This window comes from Podarcis melisellensis (genome assembly GCF_964234715.1).
Source record: "Podarcis melisellensis genome assembly, chromosome: 3".
Taxonomy (NCBI): domain Eukaryota; kingdom Metazoa; phylum Chordata; class Lepidosauria; order Squamata; family Lacertidae; genus Podarcis; species Podarcis melisellensis.
In genome coordinates, this window is record NC_138530.1 from 59,389,164 (window position 1) to 59,411,836 (window position 22,673).

General features: G+C 41.0%; 1 protein-coding gene across 4 annotated transcripts in view; it reads right to left on the reverse strand.

The window, feature by feature from the left end:
* The window catches only part of ADGRG6 (adhesion G protein-coupled receptor G6), a 100,338-nt gene that overhangs the window by 16,380 nt on the left and 61,285 nt on the right, over positions 1-22,673 (reverse strand). For all 4 annotated transcript variants that reach the window (XM_081905137.1, XM_081905136.1, XM_081905138.1 and 1 more), the window contains 9 exons: positions 21,744-21,951; positions 20,341-20,506; positions 19,759-19,899; positions 15,168-15,296; positions 14,692-14,737; positions 13,836-13,942; positions 7,817-7,944; positions 6,532-6,800; positions 927-1,041 (listed from right to left, as the gene is read on the reverse strand). In XM_081905137.1, the coding sequence (XP_081761263.1) occupies positions 927-1,041; positions 6,532-6,800; positions 7,817-7,944; positions 13,836-13,942; positions 14,692-14,737; positions 15,168-15,296; positions 19,759-19,899; positions 20,341-20,506; positions 21,744-21,951 (1,309 nt within the window). The remainder of the gene's footprint in view (positions 1-926; positions 1,042-6,531; positions 6,801-7,816; positions 7,945-13,835; positions 13,943-14,691; positions 14,738-15,167; positions 15,297-19,758; positions 19,900-20,340; positions 20,507-21,743; positions 21,952-22,673) is intronic.

Below are 22,673 nucleotides of genomic sequence, written 5' to 3' on the forward strand. Positions count from 1 at the left end.
TTCAGCATTACAGCTAAAATCACCTCCAGCTTCATTACAACATCAGTGTGAAATGTTAAGTGCTTCTCACATGTTCAGCCGGTGCACATGAGAGCAAAAAGGTGCATGGGGGGGGGAGGGAGGGGAGAGAGAGAAAGAGTGTGCAACATTCCCATTCCCTCTACTTCTGATGTTCACCAGTGTAGTACAGAAGCCTGAAGGGAACTTCTAAGCATCTGTTGATCTCCAGTTGTGTGTGTGCGTGTGTGCGCACACGCATGCACTAAATTCAAGGCGGTCATATCAGTGTCTAAAGCCCCAAATGACTTAGGCCCCAAACATCATCTCTTGGGCGTTAAAATTGGCAGAAGAGGCCCTACTGGCAGTTCCACTGTCCTCATAATTCAGGTTGGGGGCAGATGGTGGCCTGAGAGAGGAAATCCTTTGTGGTAGCCACTAAGCTGCAGAGTTCCCTCCCCGCAAAGGTATGTCTGGCATCTTCGTTTTCGTTTTCTGCTGAAGACATAACCCTTTACCCTAGCCTTTATCACCTAATATATAGATATAAATATAGATATAATGATCCACACTACTCTCTTGACTGTTATTTGTTTTAACTGATTTTAATATTGTATTTTTAAACTGTAACACGCCCTGGACCTCATTGTTAAAGGGCAGATAAGAAATCTAATTACTGTATTTTTCGCCCATAGGACGCACCTAGTTTTTTGGGAGGGAAATAAAGGGGGGGAAATGCCCCCCCAGCCGCGGATATCTGCCCGAAGTGCGGGGCACTCTGCTTCAGCACGCCCCGTGCTCCGGCCAAGCAGGCTGCTATCCGCAGCCTAGGGAGCCTTGCGGGAACATGGAGGTCTAAGCATGTATTGGAGTCCTACATTGTACCCACTTTATGTAAAATACTTACAAGTCATATACAAAATACTTACAAGTCATCTCCACCTTGCCCCTTAGTATTTTTGCCATACAGATCTTTGTTGTAAATACTATTTGCATTTGTATTTGTGACTGCTAGAACAATTATTATAACCACCGCAGGTAAGCCTGTAACAAAAGGAAACATAACAGTATAACTTTAAAGAATACAAGAACTGCCATACTAGGTCATAGTACCAATTAAATTCTATTTGTAATGCTGTTTTATATCTCTGTTTATGCCCATTTAGAGCACTGTCAGCATTCAATGATGTATCTCAAAATTTTCAGGCATTCATCCAATTTCATACATTTATCATAACAGCAATGTTTTACTATAACAGCTTAATATGAACTCTAATTTGCTAGCGGTAAGCAAAAGTCTAGGGACGCGGGTGGCGCTGTGGGTTAAATCCTCAGCGCCTAGGGCTTGCCGATCGAAAGGTCGGCGGTTCGAATCCCCGCGGCGGAGTGCGCTCCCGCTTCTCGGTCCCAGCGCCTGCCAACCTAGCAGTTCGAAAGCACCTCCGGGTGCAAGTAGATAAATAGGGACCGCTTTCTAGCGGGAAGGTAAACGGCGTTTCCGTGTGCAGCTCTGGCTCGCCAGAGCAGCGATGTCACGCTGGCCACGTGACCCGGAAGTGTCTTCGGACAGCGCTGGCCCCTGGCCTCTTGAGTGAGATGGGCGCACAACCTCAGAGTCTGGCAAGACTGGCCCGTACGGGCAGGGGTACCTTTACCTTTAAGCAAAAGTCTACCAAAAGGTAATGCATCACTTAGCGATCATTGTAGTGTAGAACAAATCAATCTTAGTTAATTGTTTCTGTCCAACTTAGTACAATTGAATATGAGAGAATGAGCTAAATGAAAGGACGTAATTTTTTTGCCATGCTGTTCCAATAGGTAGCTTCAGTGTGTTACTCTAATTACATGAGATATGGTGACTACTGTATGCAATTCACTAGAGAAAGACAAGTGCCTACCTAGGCAAATTTTTAAAATGCAGTATACCCAAAGATGTCATGGACTTTGAAGAAGCACGAACTCAGGAAACGAGCTAAGAGGAAGCCACGTTTGGCAAATCCTCACCATGATCAAATCCTGCCCATAAACCTATGTCCCCACTGTGGAAGGACATGTGGATCCAGAATTGGCCTCTACAGTCACTTACAGACACACCATTAAGAAAGTGTTCATGGAAGACAATCTTACTCGGCCATGAGCGATCACCAAAGAAAGACAAGTGTTTACCAAAAGGTAACTATTGTAAAGTGGGGAAAGTTGGCAGCTGTATGTAAAATATTCAGGATATTAATATCAAAGGAATACTGAATATGCAGAAACTACTACTTCGTCTGTGGGTGGCCCTGGACCCATTTCTATGTTACGCTGACAGATACCAGACCACCCAGGTTCAATATTAGAAGGAATTATAAGACCTCAGGGCTTGTTTAAGCACTACGTTATAGAAAATTATATTCAAGTGAACCTTGTGTCTCAAGTATGCAGAATCAATGAACTGATCGCAAAATGTTGCCTACTGTTCCAGATGATTGCTGGATCTTTTTGGAAAGCATCTTAGTAATGGGGGCCAATAATGGGGCCCATTTCAATTATGTGAAATTTGCTTTCAAATTACTGCTGTACTCATTTGCTTTATGGCCTTGTGTTGCTTTGCATTATTTTGCACACAATGGTTGCATTCAGGCCTTTGCAGCTTTTTTCAGAACCCAAAAGTTCTAGATGCAGAAAAAAGTGAACAGGCACCTTGTGTTATGAACTCTAGAGTAAGTTATCAGAATTGTCCTTTGCTAGATGGTTTAATATCCCTTCATGGATCACTGCCTTGTCGTGGCGAAGGGGCTTGAATAACTCCAAGAAGTTGTGAGCTATGCCGTGCAGGGCCACCCAAGACGGACAGGTCATAGCCGAGAGTTTAGACTAGATGTGATCCACCTGGAAAAGGAACTAGCAAGCCACTCCAGTATTTTGCCAAGAAAACTCCATGGACATAAAAAAGGAGAAGCTTTGAGAAGAAAGTGAGTTTCCAAGGCATGCTCTGGTTCACGGGGTCACAGAGAGTCGAACACGACTAAGACTACTAAACAACAACAGATGGTTTAATAATGAAAATTGTATCCCCCTTGCAGTGTTTTCACAAACCTTTTTGAAATCCAGGCACAGTTTTTAAGAAGAGGCATACAAAAGCTATGTAAAATAGTTCAAATAATATGGTGTTTTTTCACATGCATAGCTAATATTTTCCAGATCCAAAGAATGTTGTCATATTTGTGGTTTATTCCTTTATGAGATTGAAAGAATTCATTTTTATGGCTGCATGGGTAATTTTTCTTTGAACTTTAATGATGAAAGAATTACCACTGACCATGTTACATATATATGGATCTTAGGTTTTGTGTTCCTTATGCCCCTAGGTTGTTAATTACATGATACAAAAATTACTGCTTTGCAACTGGTTCATACATAGCCCTTGCTCTCTGGGGACGACAGTCAGCTCAGAATGCCTACCTCCTTCTCTGAGTTACAATATGAGCTTTAGATAATTCCTTACTCTGCTCCCCATTAAAGTGAATTTTAAAAATGTTTTGTTTTAATTGATTTGTTAAACAATACAAGCAAATGGTGTTTCACATACACACAACGTTAAATACATATTAAAACAAAAGCCTATGACATGAATCCAAAAATCCTGCTGCGTGGGGTGGGAGTTTGGTAGCCTCCATTTCGAACCTTCTATGTCAGGCCTCTGAGACCTGTGGACTCTTTGTGAGGAACTGTATATGTCTATGTATGTATGTATGTATGTATGTGTGTGTGTGATTGCATGTGAAATTGGTGAACTCCTCTCCATGCCTGGAAGTGGCTTCTACCAATGTAGACTTTTAAGTTTCCCCCCAATAATTGCTTATATCTATTTGTGAGTACATTACTTTCTCTTTAAGAGACGCGGGTGGCGCTGTGGGTTAAACCACAGAGCCTAGGACTTGCCGATCAGAAGGTTGGCGGTTCAAATCCCCACAATGGGGTGAGCTCCCGTTGCTCAGTCCCTGCTCCTGCCAACCTAGCAGTTCGAAAGCACATTGAAGTGCAAGTAGATAAATAGGTACTGCTCCAGCAGGAAGGTAAACGGCGTTTCCGTGTGCTGCTCTGGTTTGCCAGAAGCGGCTTAGTCATGCTGGCCACATGACCCGGAAGCTGTACGCCAGCTCTCTCAGCCAATAAAGCGAGATGAGCGCCGCAACCCCAGAGTCGGCCACAACTGCACCTAATGGTCAGAGGTCCCTTTACCTCCTTTACCTTTACTTTCTCTTTAAGCCTGAAAGAACAAGCTATTCCAACAAGCATTAAATATCTGGAACTAAGTGAAACTTCCAATGTCTTAGAATTATATGCTGAGCAAATCAGAAAACTTCTGTGCAACCACCGCTGCTGGCCCTTAGTCAAATTCCATGTATTGGGAAAATAAATCGGAATTACATGAATAAATGTAAAAGAACAAACTTCATCTAAAGCCAAACTGTTGTGTTAATCTGCCCTGCCCAAAGGAATCGGAGCAATCCCAAAAGTTATGAATAATTGCATTCCCTGGAGAATGACAGGACCAATATGTATTTTATGCAATCATAGTTATTCTAGCTGAACCAACAGGAATCCAATATGATCTTTAATTTTTTGTTGTTGGTTTAATCTCAATTGTATATCAAATGTAATTTGCCATGGAAAGGATGAATAGAGATTCCCACTTTTATCAATGTAAAAATGTCCTACAGAATTCATCTATGGAGCTTGGAATAGGATTCCAATAAATTGAAAAAATCAGGAACTATATAAAATTTTGATGTGTCAAATAGTTATGTACAATTCTTGATGTGCCAAATGGTCATGTACAATTCCTAATACAGCGACAATTCATAAAGCTCTTATGCTTATTGAAATCCTGGAAATCTTACTAATTTTCACTCTAGGCTCAAAATGTGTCAGGTGGACTAGACAGTTTTGATGTGTATCCCCCTATGATTTCACACACCACCATTCATACAATTTAGGTAGGTTCTTGACATTGTGCAAATTAAAATGGTAATGGGTGACAAACTGCACATGATTAATTCACCCATAGGCGCCGACTCCATGGGGCTTGAGGGGGCCCGAGCCCCCTCAAAAATTCGTTTGGGGGGGCTCCGCCCCCCCAATAATCTCCGGCGCCCCTCCAGCAGAGCGCCATCGCCGCCCCTCCCCCAGCCCAAAATGCACAGGGAGGGGCGGGCTGCATGCCTCCTGCCCTCCCTCCCGAGCAAAAGCTCCACCCAATTTCCTTTGGAGCTGATTAATAGGCGCAGCACGCTCTCCCCTATTCGCTCACGAGGAGGCGGCGCCACTTTATTTGCATATTCATGAGCTTATTTATTATTCATGAGCTTTCCCGGCCCCCCCCCCCCCAATATTTTTTATAAGTCCGCGTCCCTGAATTCACCAGGTTTTAAGCCTGGACTGAAAACAAGCAGTTTCACCGCAAAACACAAGAACTTGTGTGAATCTGCCATCAGTCACTATGTGGCATGAATGAAATATATGGTTGCTCCTGCTAAATGAAGATAAGAGGAGAGAGGCCTCATGCTTTTACTTTTACCCAAAGGTGTCACTTGGTGGCAGTGGAGACAATGGTTGAATGGAGCAGTACTGTGCAGGAGTTGCCTGCACTATTTTAGATGAGTTCATTCATTCATTTATAACTTATCTTTCTATGTGACTACAGGACTCCAAGGCATCTGACAATAAATGAAAGTGAATGCATAATAATAATAATAATAATACTCTTTTAAAAAGGAGGTATGGTGACTTAAAGATCTGAAGGGGAAATGAAGGAAAATCCTCCCCCCCCCCCACCTTAGGCATGCTAGCCCCTAAAGAATGCAGCATTACCTCGCACAGGCAACTGGAGGGAATCTGATCAAAGGCCTGGAAGATGGAACATGCTCACCTTCCAGGCCTAACCATTGCTGTTGCCACTGCTAGTGTGGCTTGTATCCACACCGGATACTGATGGTATTGAACTGCTGCATTTTCACCGCTTCTCCCACCAAGCAACACCTCCAGCAAAGGAATGGTTACCCCATCGCTTCTGTCACTGCTCAGCATAAGAAAGCCATATTTCCACAAGAGCTGCCACTAAATGTACTAAGCCAATGATACTTTGGGGCTTTTCACCAATAGTGGGTAAATGGAAGCAGATCCAGAGGACACCTAGAAGCAATGATATACCATCCTTTCGCAAGAAAAGCTTCTGCTTGGGATTTGGGGATTGAGGGAATAATGTACAGAGTGACAGTTACACAAAAGAAGAGAGAGGGGAATTAGGAATCTTTTAAATGCCATAACATGGTAAGCTGCATGTTGCAGCAAAAAGAAAGGAAAGAAAAAGAAAAGTGTGCATGTGTGTGAGAGAGGGGAAGGGTGGAAAGAAAAGGAGAGAAAAAACAAGATTAGTTTTTCTGTAGTCGCCTAGTAGTTCCAGTCTTGACTTGAATAGGAGCTGTAGGCAATAGAGAAATGTAATCAAACCAGATTACTTTAAAAAAAGGATGTAAAAGTATTACTTACCCCACCCAATGATGCAAAATTTGAGTATGTATCGGCGAATGTAGGTATTGAATACTTTTACTAGAGCTATATACATATGAACAGCTTCCAAGCCCATCCACGTAAAGGTCGCCAGAAGGAAATAATGCAACAGGGCAGCAATAGCGATGCAAAGGGCTTCTACATCAAATGATGCAATCCAGCCATCGAGGAGGAAGACCAGGTTGAGACAAAGCAAGGCTGTGCTTAAATTCATTAAGATTTTGGAGGGATAATCTCTTCGCAATTTTCTGGTGATAAATAGACAGCAAATAATAATAGAACGAAGTGTAGGTTCCAATTTATTAAGGTTAACTTTTGGTCTTGTTTGGACTTCTGAACTGCTGAGTCCATGAATGAACACGCAGGTAGGTGCTCACCTGCTCAATGAATAGGCTTAAGTCAATGTTGGACCGGATGTGGCATTGTATCATGGGGTTTGTGTTTGGGGAACCACAAAACCTTCTGGTATAACAGAATCACAGAGGGGCACCCACAAGAGAGGTCAGTAATAAAAAATACTTTTATTTTTATTTAATATTGACTTATTTGGGCCTTGGGGAGCTGCAAAAAACCTTATGACACCACAGCAGGGAGCCCATAGCATCCAGTCAAAAACAGAATTAAACAAGTTTAAATGACAAATGTTGGGACAAAAAAAAATCTCTAAGGGTCATATGTGGTCTGTAGACTAGCCACCCCTGCTAAAGCTGTTCGTTATATCTACCATTTATTCTGCTGTTTAAAGTTATTAGTGAACTGCAACTGCCATATGAAAACAACATCTCTAATTATTTATTTGTAATTAATCACTCTGGTTTCTTAGCGGCTAGCTTTTTGTTTTGTTGTTTGACTTGGATCTTATTTATCCAAAGGGGGGGGGGGAGTCAAGATTTATGTCTGAGTGCCAAAAGTGCCTATTGTGTACAGAAACCTGTGTTTTCATATGGTGTATACATACATTTAAGTGTTCTTAAATTCCTAACTGATTTAAAGTCTATTCGCCATCCTGCTTCTAGGCATTTATTCTGCTTTGTTTCCCTACACTGGCATAATGCCACATATATGTCTGTGTCCTGTCGTAACTTCTAATTACTAGCACAGCAGATTTTAAGATAAGGTTAGACACCTTTTAAATTTATGGTGCATACAGCGGCTCCAATTTATCATGTTCGCTGATCACAATCTGAATTTTAAATCTGCTCCTGACACAGACTACCAATTGAAATAAAAACAATTATTTGACCTGTTATGACAAAATACTTACTCAAAAGCAATGTACGTCAGAAGAGTTGCAGCTGAAAATATGGCAGAAATTCCACAACCAATGTAAGTTATAAAAGTGAGGACTTTGGTGTTTTCAGTATCTATTTGTAGAGCGGTTCCTGGCAGGTCCTACACATAAGGCAAAAAGAGATATAAACGGTTGGAAATAAGGTTTTTTTGAGAAGCACAACTATTTTTCTTTTGCGACAAAAATGTAGGTAAATTCCAGAGAATGTTGGCTACACTGCACTTGATATATTTAGTGCATAACTGTCACACCTCTGCTTCCTTCCTACAACTCCTGAGAAGAAGAAAAAATTCAGAGGGTAAGTAGTGTAACAGCTGGAAACCGCATCAATATAAAAACCTCTATTGTTCATATTATGTCATTATGCAGATCTCAAGAACTATATTGTGGGAAATCCTTCCACATGCAATATCCCATTTCCTTAGAACTCCTTACATTTAGGAGTCAGCGTTTCCTCCCTTGTGAATAATGTGAGCAGGATCACGTTTGTTTCAATGTTCAGAAAATCTGTCAAATGGCCCCTTCACGCATGACAATTTCCTACATGAAGATTATCTCCACATTAATATCTATACAGATTGAGAAACCAATGTTTCCTACATAGAAATAATCCTTGTACAGGAAAAATGTCATGTGTGTAAGATTGGGAATGATGCATGTTTGCAGAAACGCAGGTGGAAGACGGGGTGGAATTCACACAAAGGGAGGCTGGCTAAATGGTATGAATTGTTGTGATGTGTTCTTTTAGAGGGTATTGACTATAGCAGTTATGTGGTTGGGGCATTTGTTTGAGCATCTGTGACCATCTTGGAACAATAACTATTCCTGGATCAGGAGAGCTTGGCCATAGCAGTTCATGCACTGGCTACTTCAGGACTGGATTAGCACAATTTGCTCTATACAGAACTTCATCCAGAAGCTGCAGTTAGGGCAGAATGCTGCAGCAAGACTGACAGTAGGAGCGAGACCGTCAGCAAAAAACACCTCTGCTTAGAGACATGCACTGGTTGCAGATCTGGTACCAGGCCAAGTTCAATGTGTTACTATTAGCATATAAAACCCTTAACAGCTTGGGACCAGTTTACTTGCAAGATCATCTTCCCCCATGTAAGTTCACTCTAGTGCTTTGATCTGTGGATCAGGCAGTCACAGGTGCCACATAATACTTGTTCCCCATTTTTAAGAAGTCATTCTTCCAGTGAGGTAACATCCATACTTTGGAACTTCCTGCCTATTGACACCAGTTTTGTGAAGGAATCTTCTTTGACTCTGATCATTAATCACACTGGTGTCCTCTGGGGCTTTCAGGCATCTTTTCTAATCTGTGGTATACACTCAAGTTTTTTTAACACCTCCCAACCAATTTGGAGGTATTTGACCCTCTTGGCTTTGCCTTTCAACTTCCCTTTTACCAGTCTTCTCCTTTTGGGGAAGATTCCTCTTTTGAAATCAAATGTGACAAGTTCTACCAGGATGAAGCCAACAAAGACCAAGCATTTCATCTTCTTCCCTTAAGATTTCAGAAACATTGTGGCTTCCTGCCAGAGTTCCTTCAAGATTCTATTATCTAACTGTGTGATCCTAACCATTCTCACCTAACACTTCTGCCACAGAGGAAATGTTCCCCTTTGGCAATACTCCTGTTTTCCTTTATTGTCTGTTTATGTTCTCAGAACATAAATATGCCTTGTAACTTTACAATTTACCTTAACCCACAATCTAGTAACTACAATGACACGAAGTCTTAAAACCAAGAAAGGGACCATCTCTCTGCTTTCAGTATTTTTCATTTTATGTAAATGCAGGGGGGAAATTGAAATTACGGCATTATGAGATTCATAGAATGTTGGAGGGGATCTTAGAAATCATGTACTGTAGTTGAACCCACTGTTTAATTGTTTTTGAATAAGTGTTGATGACCTCTGACATTTCATGCTCCCTGCACATCCAACAAGCAGATGCAAGTGAATGTGTATCATCACTTACTGATGAAATGTTACCGTATTTTTCGCACCATAGGACACACTTTTTCCCTCCTAAAAAGCAAGGGAAAATGTGTGTGCGTCCTATGGAGCGAAAGCAGGGGGGAGGCAGGCGGGAAAAGCCCCCAAGAGCCGCACACAAGCTCCATGCGCTCTTGCGGGCTTTTCCACAGGAGGGAGAAGGGACTGACTGGCCACATCAGTCCCTTCCCCCACCTCCCAGAAAAGCCAGGAGAAGCCACGATCTCTTTAAAGGGGTTGCGCGGCTTCTGCGGGCTTTTGCGAGGGGTGAGGGAATCCCCCCAACTCCCAGGAAAGCCAGGAAAAGCCGTGCAGCCCTTTTAAAGTGCGCATGGCTTTTGCCGGTTTTGCGGGAGGTGGGGGAATTCCACCTCCCAGAAAAGCCAGGAGAAGCCGTGATCTCTTTAAAGGGGTTGCGGGGCTTCTGCGGGCTTTTGGGAGAGGTGGGGGAATCCCCCCAACTCCCAGGAAAGCCAGGAGAAGCTGTGCAGCCCTTTTAAAGTGCGCATGGCTTTTGCCGGTTTTGCGGGAGGTGGGGGAATTCCACCTCCCAGAAAAGCCAGGAGAAGCCGCGATCTCTTTAAAGGGGTTGCGCGGCTTCTGCGGGCTTTTGGGAGAGGTGAGGGAATCCCCCCACCTCTCAGGAAAGCCAGGAAAGCCCTGCACAGCGTCTCCCGGCAAGGAGAGGCTGCACGGGGCTAAAGGGGAAGCCAAAACAGCTAGCAGGATCCATCCCGCTCGCTGCCTTGGCTTGTTCCATAGCTGCGCGCAATCCCTCCGGCAAGGAGAGGCTGCACGGGGCTATGGCTTCTTTAGCCCTGCGCAGCATCTCCCGGCAAGGAGAGGTTGCACGGGCCTAAAGAGGAAGCCAAAACAGCGAGCGGGATCCATCCTGGCAGGCAGAGGTTGTGCGCAGCCTGTACACTGCTCTTTGGGGCTTGGGGGGGGGAGATTTTTTTTCTTGATTTCCCCCCCTAAAAACTGGGTGCGCCTATGGTCCGGTGTGCCCTATGGTGCGAAAAATACGGTATTTTAATCCAAAGCCTAACCAAAGGCAGTGGACTTTGTGCACAGTAATGAATGACACATATACTTGTATGTCAAAAGGTCTTTCCCATTGTCTGCAATTTTAACATCCTGTTGAAGGAGAGGGAAGGTGAATGGATTCATTTGTTTTGATGGTATATATCACTGCATCATAACTGTGTGAGTGTCTGGAGGCGGTTGGAGGATGGATGGCAGCTAACAGATTGAGGTTGAATCCTGACAAGACAGAAGTACTGTTTCTGGGGGACAGGAGGCGGGCAGGTAGGTTTGGAGGATTCCCTGGTCCTGAATGGGGTAACTGTGCCTCTGAAGGACCAGGTGCGCAGCCTGGGAGTCATTTTGGACTCACAGCTGTCCATGGAAGCACAGGTCAAATCTGTGTCCAGGGCAGCTGTTTACCAGCTCCATCTGGTACGTAGACTGAGACCCTATCTGCCTGCGGACTGTCTCGCCAGAGTGGTGCATGCTCTGGTTATCTCCCGCTTGGACTACTGCAATGCACTCTACGTGGGACTACCTTTGAAGGTGACTCGGAAACTACAACTAATCCAGAATGCGGCAGCTAGACTGGTGACTGGGAGCGGCCGCCGAGACCATATAACACCGGTCTTGAAAGACCTACATTGGCTCCCAGTATGTTTCCGAGCACAATTCGAAGTGTTGGTGCTGACCTTTAAATCCCTAAACGGCCTCGGTCCAGTATACCTGAAGGAGCATCTCCACCCCCATCATTCTGCCCGGATGCTGAGGTCCAGCGCCGAGGGCCTTCTGGCGGTTCCCTCATTGCGAGAAGCAAAGCTACAGGGAACCAGGCAGAGGGCCTTCTCGGTAGTGGCGCCCGCCCTGTGGAACGCCCTTCCAGCAGATGTCAAAGCAATAAACAACTACCTGACATTCAGAAGACATCTTAAGGCAGCCCTGTTCAGGGAAGTTTTAACGTGTGATATTTTACTGTATTTTTGGTTTTTATGGAAGCCGCCCAGAGTGGCTGGGGAGGCCCAGCCAGATGGGCGGAGTATAAATAATAAATTATTATTATTATTATATAATCATATGTGGGTGTAGACTGAGAAGCTGCATATGTTTCTGCATACAATAATCCTGCTAGGCTGGTGCTATTATATGTAAATCCAAACAAGATCTCTGGGAGAAAAAGAACTGGCAATTAAAAATGCCAGAAAAATATTATAATTCTCCAACTGGAATACTGCCAGGATTATGACGACTTTCTCCTCACTTCGGACTCTCCCACAAAAGCACTCACAGCTGGAGAAAGGACACATTGAAATTAAGAATGCCCCCTTTCCCCACAAATATGCAAAAGTAGAACAGAAGAAGCCTGAAAAGGGAACAGAAAGGCTTGTGATATTTTTCATATTTAAATTCATGAAAGATGTGAAAAGAGCTAATATATTACTAGGCCTGCGGAAGCCAGATATTGAACCTTGTGGCTCTAATGCACCATAAATCATATGCGGGGAAGAAAAAGACAGTTCTTACACTTTGTCTCTTGGTGTTTCAAATATTTATAGCTCTTTAAAAAACCTATTTAAATCAGCTAAATCAAATCAGATGTACCTTCCTAATTTTCTTCCTAGGTAGAAGAATAACTGGAAAGCATGGAATATTAATACAAGCTAAAGTGAAATAATTATTGAGAATAGGGTTTAAGAACCCTAAGAAATCTTGTTCAGTTTATGAAAATAGCCATACTTTTTTTTAAAAAAGAAAAGTTTAATATCTAACATGATCCCCACCCAGTTTCTTTACCTTAGTTAAAGGTAGTTTGATGGGGCAATATTTTTTTTATAAAAAAAAACGTCATGATGGGAAGCTTTGCAGTAATTTAAACTTGTGACAGTCCTTGCCACGGACACCTTGATTACTTCATCCTCCATCCTTCAACACTATGTGCAACTCCCAGGATTGGCTGCTCACAACCATCTGTGAATCAGATCCTACCTGGGTCAAGAGCCCATAAAAACTGGATGTTGCAAGCATTCTTTTCTCTCTCAAAATTCCTCCTTATCCATTTGATCTAGATGCTATGTTACTTGTGAGGAGAACATATGTCCAAATGTGAGCAGCCACATAGGGCAGATTAGTAGTCAACTTTGTTGGGCCAATGGCCAGGCGTTACAGGTATCGTAGTTGAAAACAATGGGCTATCTCTGGGTCCAATGAACTTGAAATGTTGCTTTGTTTTTTCAACACACAGCTTTGCCTTTTCCCTCTCATTTCTCTTAAACCTTGTTCTTAATAACCTGTCTGAAAATTACAAGATGAGTCTGTTGGATCAAGCCAATGGCTCATCTAATCCTGTTCTCACAGTAGCCACGATCTCTTTGACCCATGCTCCTCATTCGAGTCTAGAGAGAATTTGAGGAAAACAACCTTCCCTGCTTTGTGGAGGGGAAGAGGTAATGTGCTGGATGCTCTCTCATCTCCATAACTAATACTAATCACTCATAGCTTTGAGAATTTGCTCCTATCTCCAGGTCAGAGGAGGCGGCGGCAGTGGAACATGAGATATTCCTTTTCCCAGGCATTCAGTATCAACCAACCAATCCCTTGATTATGGTCAATGACCAATAAGGCATTCAGAGTGCTGCGTTCCATATTTTGGTGGGGAATGTTACATGAAAATGCTCACAGGATTCAGTCTTTTTTCAAAAGCAGCTCAGTCCCCTTTCAGGACCATTATTTTTCCTCACTTTCTTAATCTCCAGTGGATATCCTGGGGAAGCATATTTCATAACTGTGGTGCCACTACGGGGAAAGAAAACACTTTGCGTCAAGTGCCTGCCTGTCTCTCAAGGCCATGAGCCCAGTTTCTGGTGCTGACCTTAAAAGTCAGGGGTGAGGCAAGATCATGTTCAGGCTGGCAGTAACTGCTTCCCCCTGCAGCAGTGAACAAGCAGGAGTGGTAAACAATCACTTACCATCAGCACCCCGAAGTGTGTGAGATGATTGCATAAGCAGACAGTCTCGTTTTCATTTGATTCTGCTTGCGCAAGGCAGCCTGTAGGATTCCACCCACCTTGGCCCTCTAGATAAATCGGGAAAGACAAACAATTATATTATTTGCTATTACCAGAATAATTCCAGTTTCCATCACAACATGCACAGCATCTTACAAGGATTCTTAAAAATACAAATAATATAAAATCAACAATAAAAGCAGATTTTTTAAACACACACAACAACAGCCGGATTGTAAGTGTAGAACAGCAATTAGGAGACTCAACTTGAATAAGAAATTAATTATTAATTAATTTACTATATAAAACCTATTAAAATAAAAAAAGGGATTAGCAACTGCTTGACTAAAAGAGAGGTGGGCTCAGTGGATTTCTAGAGGAAGGAAACTTCATAATCGTGATCCCAACGCTGAAAAATCAGTGGGATCTGCTCAAATCTGTTTATGATTAGTCCAAAAAAAGGGTGTGATGAGTAGTTCGGCTTATCCTCTCTTTTACAAATGGCACAATTATGTGCCTATTGACTCTGTTAAAGCATAGTTTTCATTTTCTATTTTTCAACACAAAGCTTGTCATGTTTTATTTATTGATTTTTTAAGGGTTGTATAAGGACACAGATAACAACAGTATACAGTGAGCACCTGAATTTAAGGTTTTGATAGTTTCCTCTAGGTATTATTATACCGTGGTTTTGAAGAAAAGAATGTTGCTGGAAGATTGCTAATTGTATTAGAGAAATTGCAAACAGCAGAAAAAATAAAAATAGCATTATTCTTCCAATATAATAAATGAAAGTTTTCCAAAATAAAAAACTTACTGTTTCTGTTCATATCCCAAAAGACACAGGTGGGTTTAGGAGCCTTCTATATATTTACACATGTAAAATAAAAATAAAAATAGCATTAACAAACAGATGAGAACCGCAGGTTCTCCTTGAGAATTTTTGAAATATTTGTGCAAAATGTGCAAAGCTCTGCCCCCTTTAGGGGCAAACTTAGGGATGCTTGTGCATCCACAACACAGTTTTAAGGACATTTACTCATTTGCTCAAACTTTACAAGTTTCCTGAGATAAATGCTAATGTTGCCACAGCAAACACAATAACTGTACAGAGTTGCTCTTTAAAAAGTTAAGAGAATGATAACAGATTTAATAGACTTTACTATGGCTACCACAGCTTTGCCAGAAGAACATGTGTTTGTGAAATCCACATTTCTACTTTCCTCTAATTTCATTTGGCTATGCGCGACATTACTGATTTTTAAAAGCAAACAAATGATACAGTTCTCTCACCTGGATTTTATCCTGCTTAACTGTGTGCTTAATTGTAATCTTCACAGCATCCTGAAGATCACGGATGGTACTATTACCAATACTGCATGCCACCACATAACTGGTTAAGTTGGTGTGAGCTTCTGCATCCTTTGGAAAAATCAATTTAAATGTTTACAGCAAAAATAAAAATAAAAATTATTAGCTTGGTAATTGAGTTTGCTTTGCCAGAATACTTAAGTTGCCAGCATGTTAACACTTAATGTAGCTCATTATAAGGACATCCTGTTTGCAACATTAAATTTTTGCTTTTCCTCACAGAATCGTTGTTATTTCCCTTATTATTGCAACATATAGTGTTATAAGGACAGCTTGTACCATAATTTCCATAAAAAATTCTCTCTCAGTCACTTTGTTCTGAGGCTAAGCAGAGTTAATCCTCAAACAATGCTGATTATATCCAATTCTGACATAGTTAGATCACTTCCCAAACCAAGAACGCAATCGTTTTCTTATCTTATTAACAAAACAGTCTCCAGGGGAAAGAGTTAATCTTTATTTTTTGGCAGTAAAGATGCTTGTAACATAAAGCATTTATTCCTTCTATTAGTACATGCTACCATGCAATGAATGTCCTAGATAACGGAGATAAGATTTCCCAGAACTGCCCTTTGAGGGTCCTTGTGCATCTACCTATCCATTTTAATCCACTCCATAGTTTGAGGTGATTGACATATTAAAATCACTGTAACAGCACAAACAATAATACAATACAAAACCAGCATTTACAAAAGAAGCAGCAATAAACTGAAAACCCAGAATTCTATTAGTCAACAAGTAGAAAACTACATTCATCAACTGAAAGATAAATCCATTATATCTCATCTACATAGATGAGAGACGATGTCTAGCATAATAAAAAGTTGCACTGTTTCAAAAGGTTCCCTGCCAAACACAAGAACACTTTTTAAACTCATATGTCAAAAAGACTTAAATATAAAAGGAAGCAAAGTCACAAGACTTTCCTAGGTTCAGTGTCTATAAGTAAGTTACCTAATCTGTTGATGTTTGAACTGTCCTTTGTACAGTCACATATTAGGGAATGTACAGGCCACTCTGAGGAAAGCTCATAAATTCAAAGAATGGTACTTTGAGGGAATACCTCTTCAGTACCAGCTTTTGCTCCATTCATGTATGTTAAGGGGAATGAATTATTCCTTCACGGCCTCCAAGGAAGTTTAGATAAGCATCATAATTTTAGGACTCTATGGCAGGGAAGACAGGTGGCACATAAGATCCACTCAAAAGAACAACAGATACAGGTGGGAAGGGTTTTTGTGGTTTCTGTGCAGTATTTTATTAGGAAAATATTAAATTGCCTTATGTAACTAGGATATGAAAATGTAGTTTATTTATTTATGTATGTTATTTAGATGCTGCTTATTCATTAGCATGTCAAAGTGGTGTACATAAAAAATTAACCAATACAGGCTATTGCTAACTTGGATGACTGCACATATGGCTTCATGAATGTCAGGAATCATGTTCATAGTGCTGCTATGCACACTTCTGAGATATGAGCTCTGCGTGCTGAATGCACATCTGTTTAGTGGTCTGAAAAATCTCACCAAAGTATTATACGGTACAATCCATTCCAAGAGCCATTTGGCTTCACACATCTTTTACCCTCCAAAGCACAGAAAGGGGGCATTTTTCCTGTGGACAAGGCTCATCCTATCCAGAAATATTAAGTCTACCTATAACATCTAGAACATTAATAACTCTTCACCAGTCACCATTTGGGTATGCTAACAAGATGGGTAGACTTGTGCCATTGTTAATGTGAAATCGGTCCATTTCATGTCATCTGGAAACATGTAGAAGGAACAAGTGTTTTATAGCAAAGTGCTAACCCCTGCCAGCTTTGTACTTTGGAAGTATTTTTCTCAAATGTTTGAAATCCTTCAAGAAATTTTGAGGCTTCTATACAAATATTTGAAAAGCACTGTTCACATTTTCCTGTTGTTGTTCTCCTTCTTCCCTGAAGGTCCTCCTACCTTCACCAAGTAAAATAATAGCAAATATTTACCTTGCACAAATAGAATGATGACCTACTGTCCTATTCCAAATGCATTACTAAGTCATAATTTAGTACCATCCAGCAGAAAGCTGGATCCCCTTTCTTGACTTCTGATGTAGTCAAAGGGAGTTAGCAACTATCCACCTCTACTATTAAACTAACTTGGGTCTCCCATTATGTCCATTAGTTTAAACTATGGTTTGTGAACAGGTCATAAACCAAGGATCGGTCCGCAATAGTTTGGGAAATCCATATGCAAAATTAGCCAGAGTTCTTTCAAGTGAGGACTAAACAGGGAACACTAGGTGGATTAAAAGTGGAAGGGGATGCATGGATCTGCTTCAGGAAGAAAGGGAAGTGTATATGATCTTGAGGATGCTGCTGCTCATGCATGTAGTGCTAAACTATAGTTAGAGAAGGAATACCCAACCATTTTTTGGTGTTAGGGACACATTTGAAAATCAAAGAAACTGTTGTGAGCACCAGGAAAAAAACCTCCAGAAAAACTGGTAATGGTCATTAGAACCACCCACAAACCCTTCATAAAACACAAAGAAAGCAGGCTACCATACAAAACACTTCCAACCCACAATATTTTAAAAATGGGAAAATTAGGGGGGCAAGGAACTGTAACATGCTCAAAGAGCTGTGTCTGAGAGCGTCATGGCGCCCAAAGACCCTAGGTATAGAGTTACTATCATCCCTAGGAGGGCATCCAAGGGGCCATAGAAAGCATCAGATATCAGTCTCTGAGGGTGAGGAGAGAAATCAGAGATAGAGATTTGCTGTCAACCATGAGTGTGCTGGCAGAAAGCATAGATACAAAGGATACATAGCTTTCTCAGTCTCCCGACATGCCCCCAAATCAAAGAGAAAACTATACTATCCCTGAAGCTGCCATAGTTTATATCCCTATTGTAAAATTAAGAAGAATGTAAAGGGGAAGAGGGAAGATTGCAGCCGAAATTAATTATGTTACCATGACATAACAACATTTCCCCCAACAGTTATAGGATTTTGCTGTTCACCATAACTTTCTTTGTTGTCATAACAAAGGAATTTTTAAAATGTAGAGACTAAAGACTCTATAGATATTGTTGGGAATATTTAGGAAGGCAGCGGTGGGTCATAGTGATTTGCCAGGCTAGATTATGCTTAATATCTAGACACAGTGCCAATAAAAAGCACAATAATATATTCCAACACAATGCTGCAGAGTTCTGCTGCGGATGCACTGGAGGCAAAGGTCATTTGAAATGATTTATAGGAAACAAGCTGCTCATTGAAAAACAAAGCTTCTTTCTTGAGCAGAGCTTCATTGAAATGTAAAAGACGTTTTTGCTGAGACATTACTAAAACTCAGCAATTCTTATCTGCATTTTTAAGGCAAGAGAACCTTCCAAATCACTTATTTTAAGAACACTCTGTCCCTCAAATTGCCATAGTTAAACTGAATTTAGTGGCATCAGAGGTCTTTTGAAAATATATCATTATAACCCAGGACCAGTTATTATTATTTTTATTCCCAGTGGATACGTAGGGCTGAATGTACTCTGAACAGACTCACTAGAATCAATAGGCATGGGCAACTTAACTCCATTTCATTTCAGTGGGTCTATGTTGGATGCACTATTTAGACATTATATCACTATATGGCATAAAGCAGATCATATATGCTGAACTTCACATTCATTATATGGTCTCAGGCACAAAATACATCTGATCCTAATTGCATAGATAAATGCAATTTACACATAGGTTTTTTAAAAAAAGCATTTCATTTTTAGAAGTCATGCTTACAGTAGGGTTCGTGTATCTCAAAAGGTTGCTGAGCATTTTTGGCAAAATTTCCAAAAACAAACAAACAAAAAGCCACACAAAAAACCTTCAAGTTTTTGAGCTTTTTTAAAGGAATTTTGCCAAAATCTAAGCTTCCGACATTGGTTACTATACGTCCGGATTTTCCTGGACATTTCAGCCATTTCCTCCCAGACACTGCAGTATTCTGACTATGTCTGGGAAATTTCGCACGTTTGGCAACCCTAGCTTTCAGCAGACCTACATAAACCAATGGGATTTACGGTAAGTTACTAAACAGAGGCTGCAGGGCGATTTTTGTTTGGACCTCTGCTGGAGGGAGAGAGAAGTTGGGGGGGGGGGCCTCCTGCAGTTGCCCAGAACCATCTGCAGATGTGATTTACATTATTGAGAACTTACATATAACTGCAGTTGCACAATTAAGACGACATTTAGTTTGTCCCTGAAAGAATACTTGTGCTTAACAACTGTAAGCTTGGAGGACTCTGTTCACACAACTATGATCGCTGTTTTGTGTTTTTCAAAGTTCCCAGTCTCATAGCCTCCATGAATGTCAAATGAAAGCCATCCTACTTTCCATGTGTTCATATAATGCTTGATATCATCAATAATATCTCACTGGCATCACACAAGATAAACAGCAATGTGTTTCATGGTATTCTTAAATGGCTCTTTTGATTTTATGTAAATGAAGTCATTAATGTTTCTGATTACCTGGAAGAGTCCATTTTTATTGAAAAAAGTAAACTGAGCTCTGGATACAGCTTCAAGTTCTTCTGGACTTAACTGGGTTAGTAAGCTTGGAGGTAAAGCAATCGAAGCCAGGGAATTATCTTGACTTTTGTCAAAACCAATCTGGAAAACAAAATTAGAGCATTTTTTCAACACTGAACAAGGCCAAGATTGACAAGGAGACTTATCCATAACAGACCCCAATTAAGATAGCCTAGACTGGGAAGTTAAATTGTGATGGATTAAGTTGAATTGGATGCTTTCTATATTCACTTTCTTCAATAAAGTTATGGCTTTTGAACTCCAGCACCTTGAATTAAAGTGCTATTGAAAGCTCACAGTAGCAGTACAGGGTCGTATGAGTTAGGAGGAAAAATCTGGCAAGCAGGGCACCGCCTAAAAGATTTACATTCACAATCTCAATATAAGGCATCTAGTGTAGTCACTGGAGTTTTTGCCAATGCAAATTCATTAAAGGTAAGTTTGTATCTCTCTCTCTCTCTCTTTCTCTCTCTCTCTCTCTCTCTCTCTCTCTCTCTCTCTCTCTCTCCATGTTTACTGTACCTGAAAGTCTGAAGCATTGTTTTGGGGACCAACACTGAAAGAGGAGCCATTGAACGAAGTTGAATTCAAAGATGAAACACCAAGTGCCAAGTTCCGTGTTGAGATGCTCATGGAAGGCCCTGCAAACTGAATCTTCAGTGCTAAGGCATCAATTGTCTTTATAGCTCTAAAATCAAGCAAAACATCATCATCATTTTTAATCATTGCAACAATTAGAATGAAAACACCATGACTGCCTCAAGGAAAGATTTTTGTCTTTGCAGTTCAAGCAGGTCCACTAGGAAGTAAATATTGTCCTGTCATTCATTTTTCAAAATGCCAATAAAACCCTGAAACACAGGCTATCCCAATAGCCACAACCCAGGTTCACCCTAGGGAAGTCACCTTGGGCCAGTCTCTCAACACCTCATTTTAGATGTGGAGTGAAGAGGGTTCAAAGCTCCAGAGCTCCAGATTTGTACTGTCCCTTCAATGTCAGGCAAAGAAGCAATGCTGTCTCCTTTTCAACAACTTCACTCCTTTTTAAAAACCTGGGGTAAAAGGTTTATGTGCATTCTTTTAGTTTCTTGTCTTTAATTTGAGTACAATTTTGTTACAGATGTTTTAATCATTTGTAATGATGCTGGAATTTATTAATAATCTAAGTAGTTACGCAATAAAGACTGATCAACTCCTGTGAGACATTTGGGCCCCTATGTACTACTGTTGCCCAAGTAACCTGATCATGACTGCTCTTGAAAGCAATCACCTCTCTACCTGCATTATGATTCCCACTGGGCTCCTGGTCACATCTGTTCATTTTGCCTACGTTTCTATTTAGTGGATATAGAAATAAATAAATAAATAAATACATATTTTTTTATTTATACTCCACCCATCTGGCTAGGTTTCCCAGCCACTCTGGGCGGCTTCCAGCAGGAGATTAAAAATACATTAAAACACCAGTCATTAAAAACTTCCCCAAACAGGGATATAGCTTTAGCTAATGAGTTATAGCAATTTAAATCAGTTTAAATGGAGCACCTTTGTGTTTGTATCTATGACCTGAGAATTTATCAATATTAGTACAATGTCACATCACATTGTCTTTCTTATTACTTCTGTTTCTTTTAACTGCTACATTTCCAGCAAATGCTTTTTAACATCGAAATAATGGATTTACTGTCAAGCCCATGAATCCCAATGCTAGTATGTCTGAAATTTGGTTTTAGTTCTTTATTCACTTCACTTGGGAAAGTCATTTTTAAAAATCGAAATGAATGAGTACACAGAATACAGTATGTGTCCCTTGTGCACTATGAGTTTATGAAAGACAAATATCCGGGGGGGGGGGGAGGGAATATATTTCAAATAAATGTTATTAAAAGCTACTCTTTTTCTGTTGTCTTTCAAGGAACACTTACTCAGAAGACGATGCTGCCAAAACACTATCAGAACTTGTGAGGATATTAGAAAATATTGTGACCACAGTAGAACCCAGGGATTCATTGATTTCTTCATCATTCACAATTTTTTTTAGCTTCTGGATGACATCATTGACTTTGTCTGAAGTCAGCTGCTGCCCTTCTCCTGTCAGATTCAGAAGCTGATTGGCTATATCAGCTGCATTATCTGAAAAGCACACACAAAACAAAATCTTAATAAAAAACAGTCCCAGAGGGGGAAAAACCTCAACTGAAATGTAAAGTAAAGCATTCTGTACCAGACTACAAGAGAATATAACATAAAGAAAGCGATTTGCATTGTGTATTGATCCAGATCTAGGTTGTGAATCTGGAGCTGTAGGTGATTATTTTGAAATTAAGTGTGACTAAAACCACGGGAAACATTTAACTTAAGCCGCATAACTCTGTGCTGAATTATGGACTTAGACCAGGCATGGGCAAACTCGGCCCTCCAGCTGTTTTGGGACTACAATTCCCATCATCCCTGACCACTGTTCCTGTAAACTAGGGATGTTGGGAGTTGTAGTCCCAAAACAGCTGGAGGGCCAAGTTTGCCCAAGCCTGACTTAGACCATGGGTGGGGAATTGGTGGCTCATGGACTGATTCAGGCCTGCAGTACCCCACCCTCATCTTACCTCCATGCAGGTTTTAGGGCTTGAAAATATGTCTCAGGCCTTCTCCCAAGCTTAATTGCAAAATGGGGGTGGTTATTTTTTTTTGGGGGGGGGAATTAGAGCATCTTCTGCACAAACAGTGATCACCCACTGAAAACACCTCCCCCTCACATACATAACTGATCTTGAAAGCAGACTTCCATTTATGGGGGGGGGACCCCACAAAAAACTAAAATGCTTTTTCCAAGCCTATTTCCTGGCACAGGGGAGTAT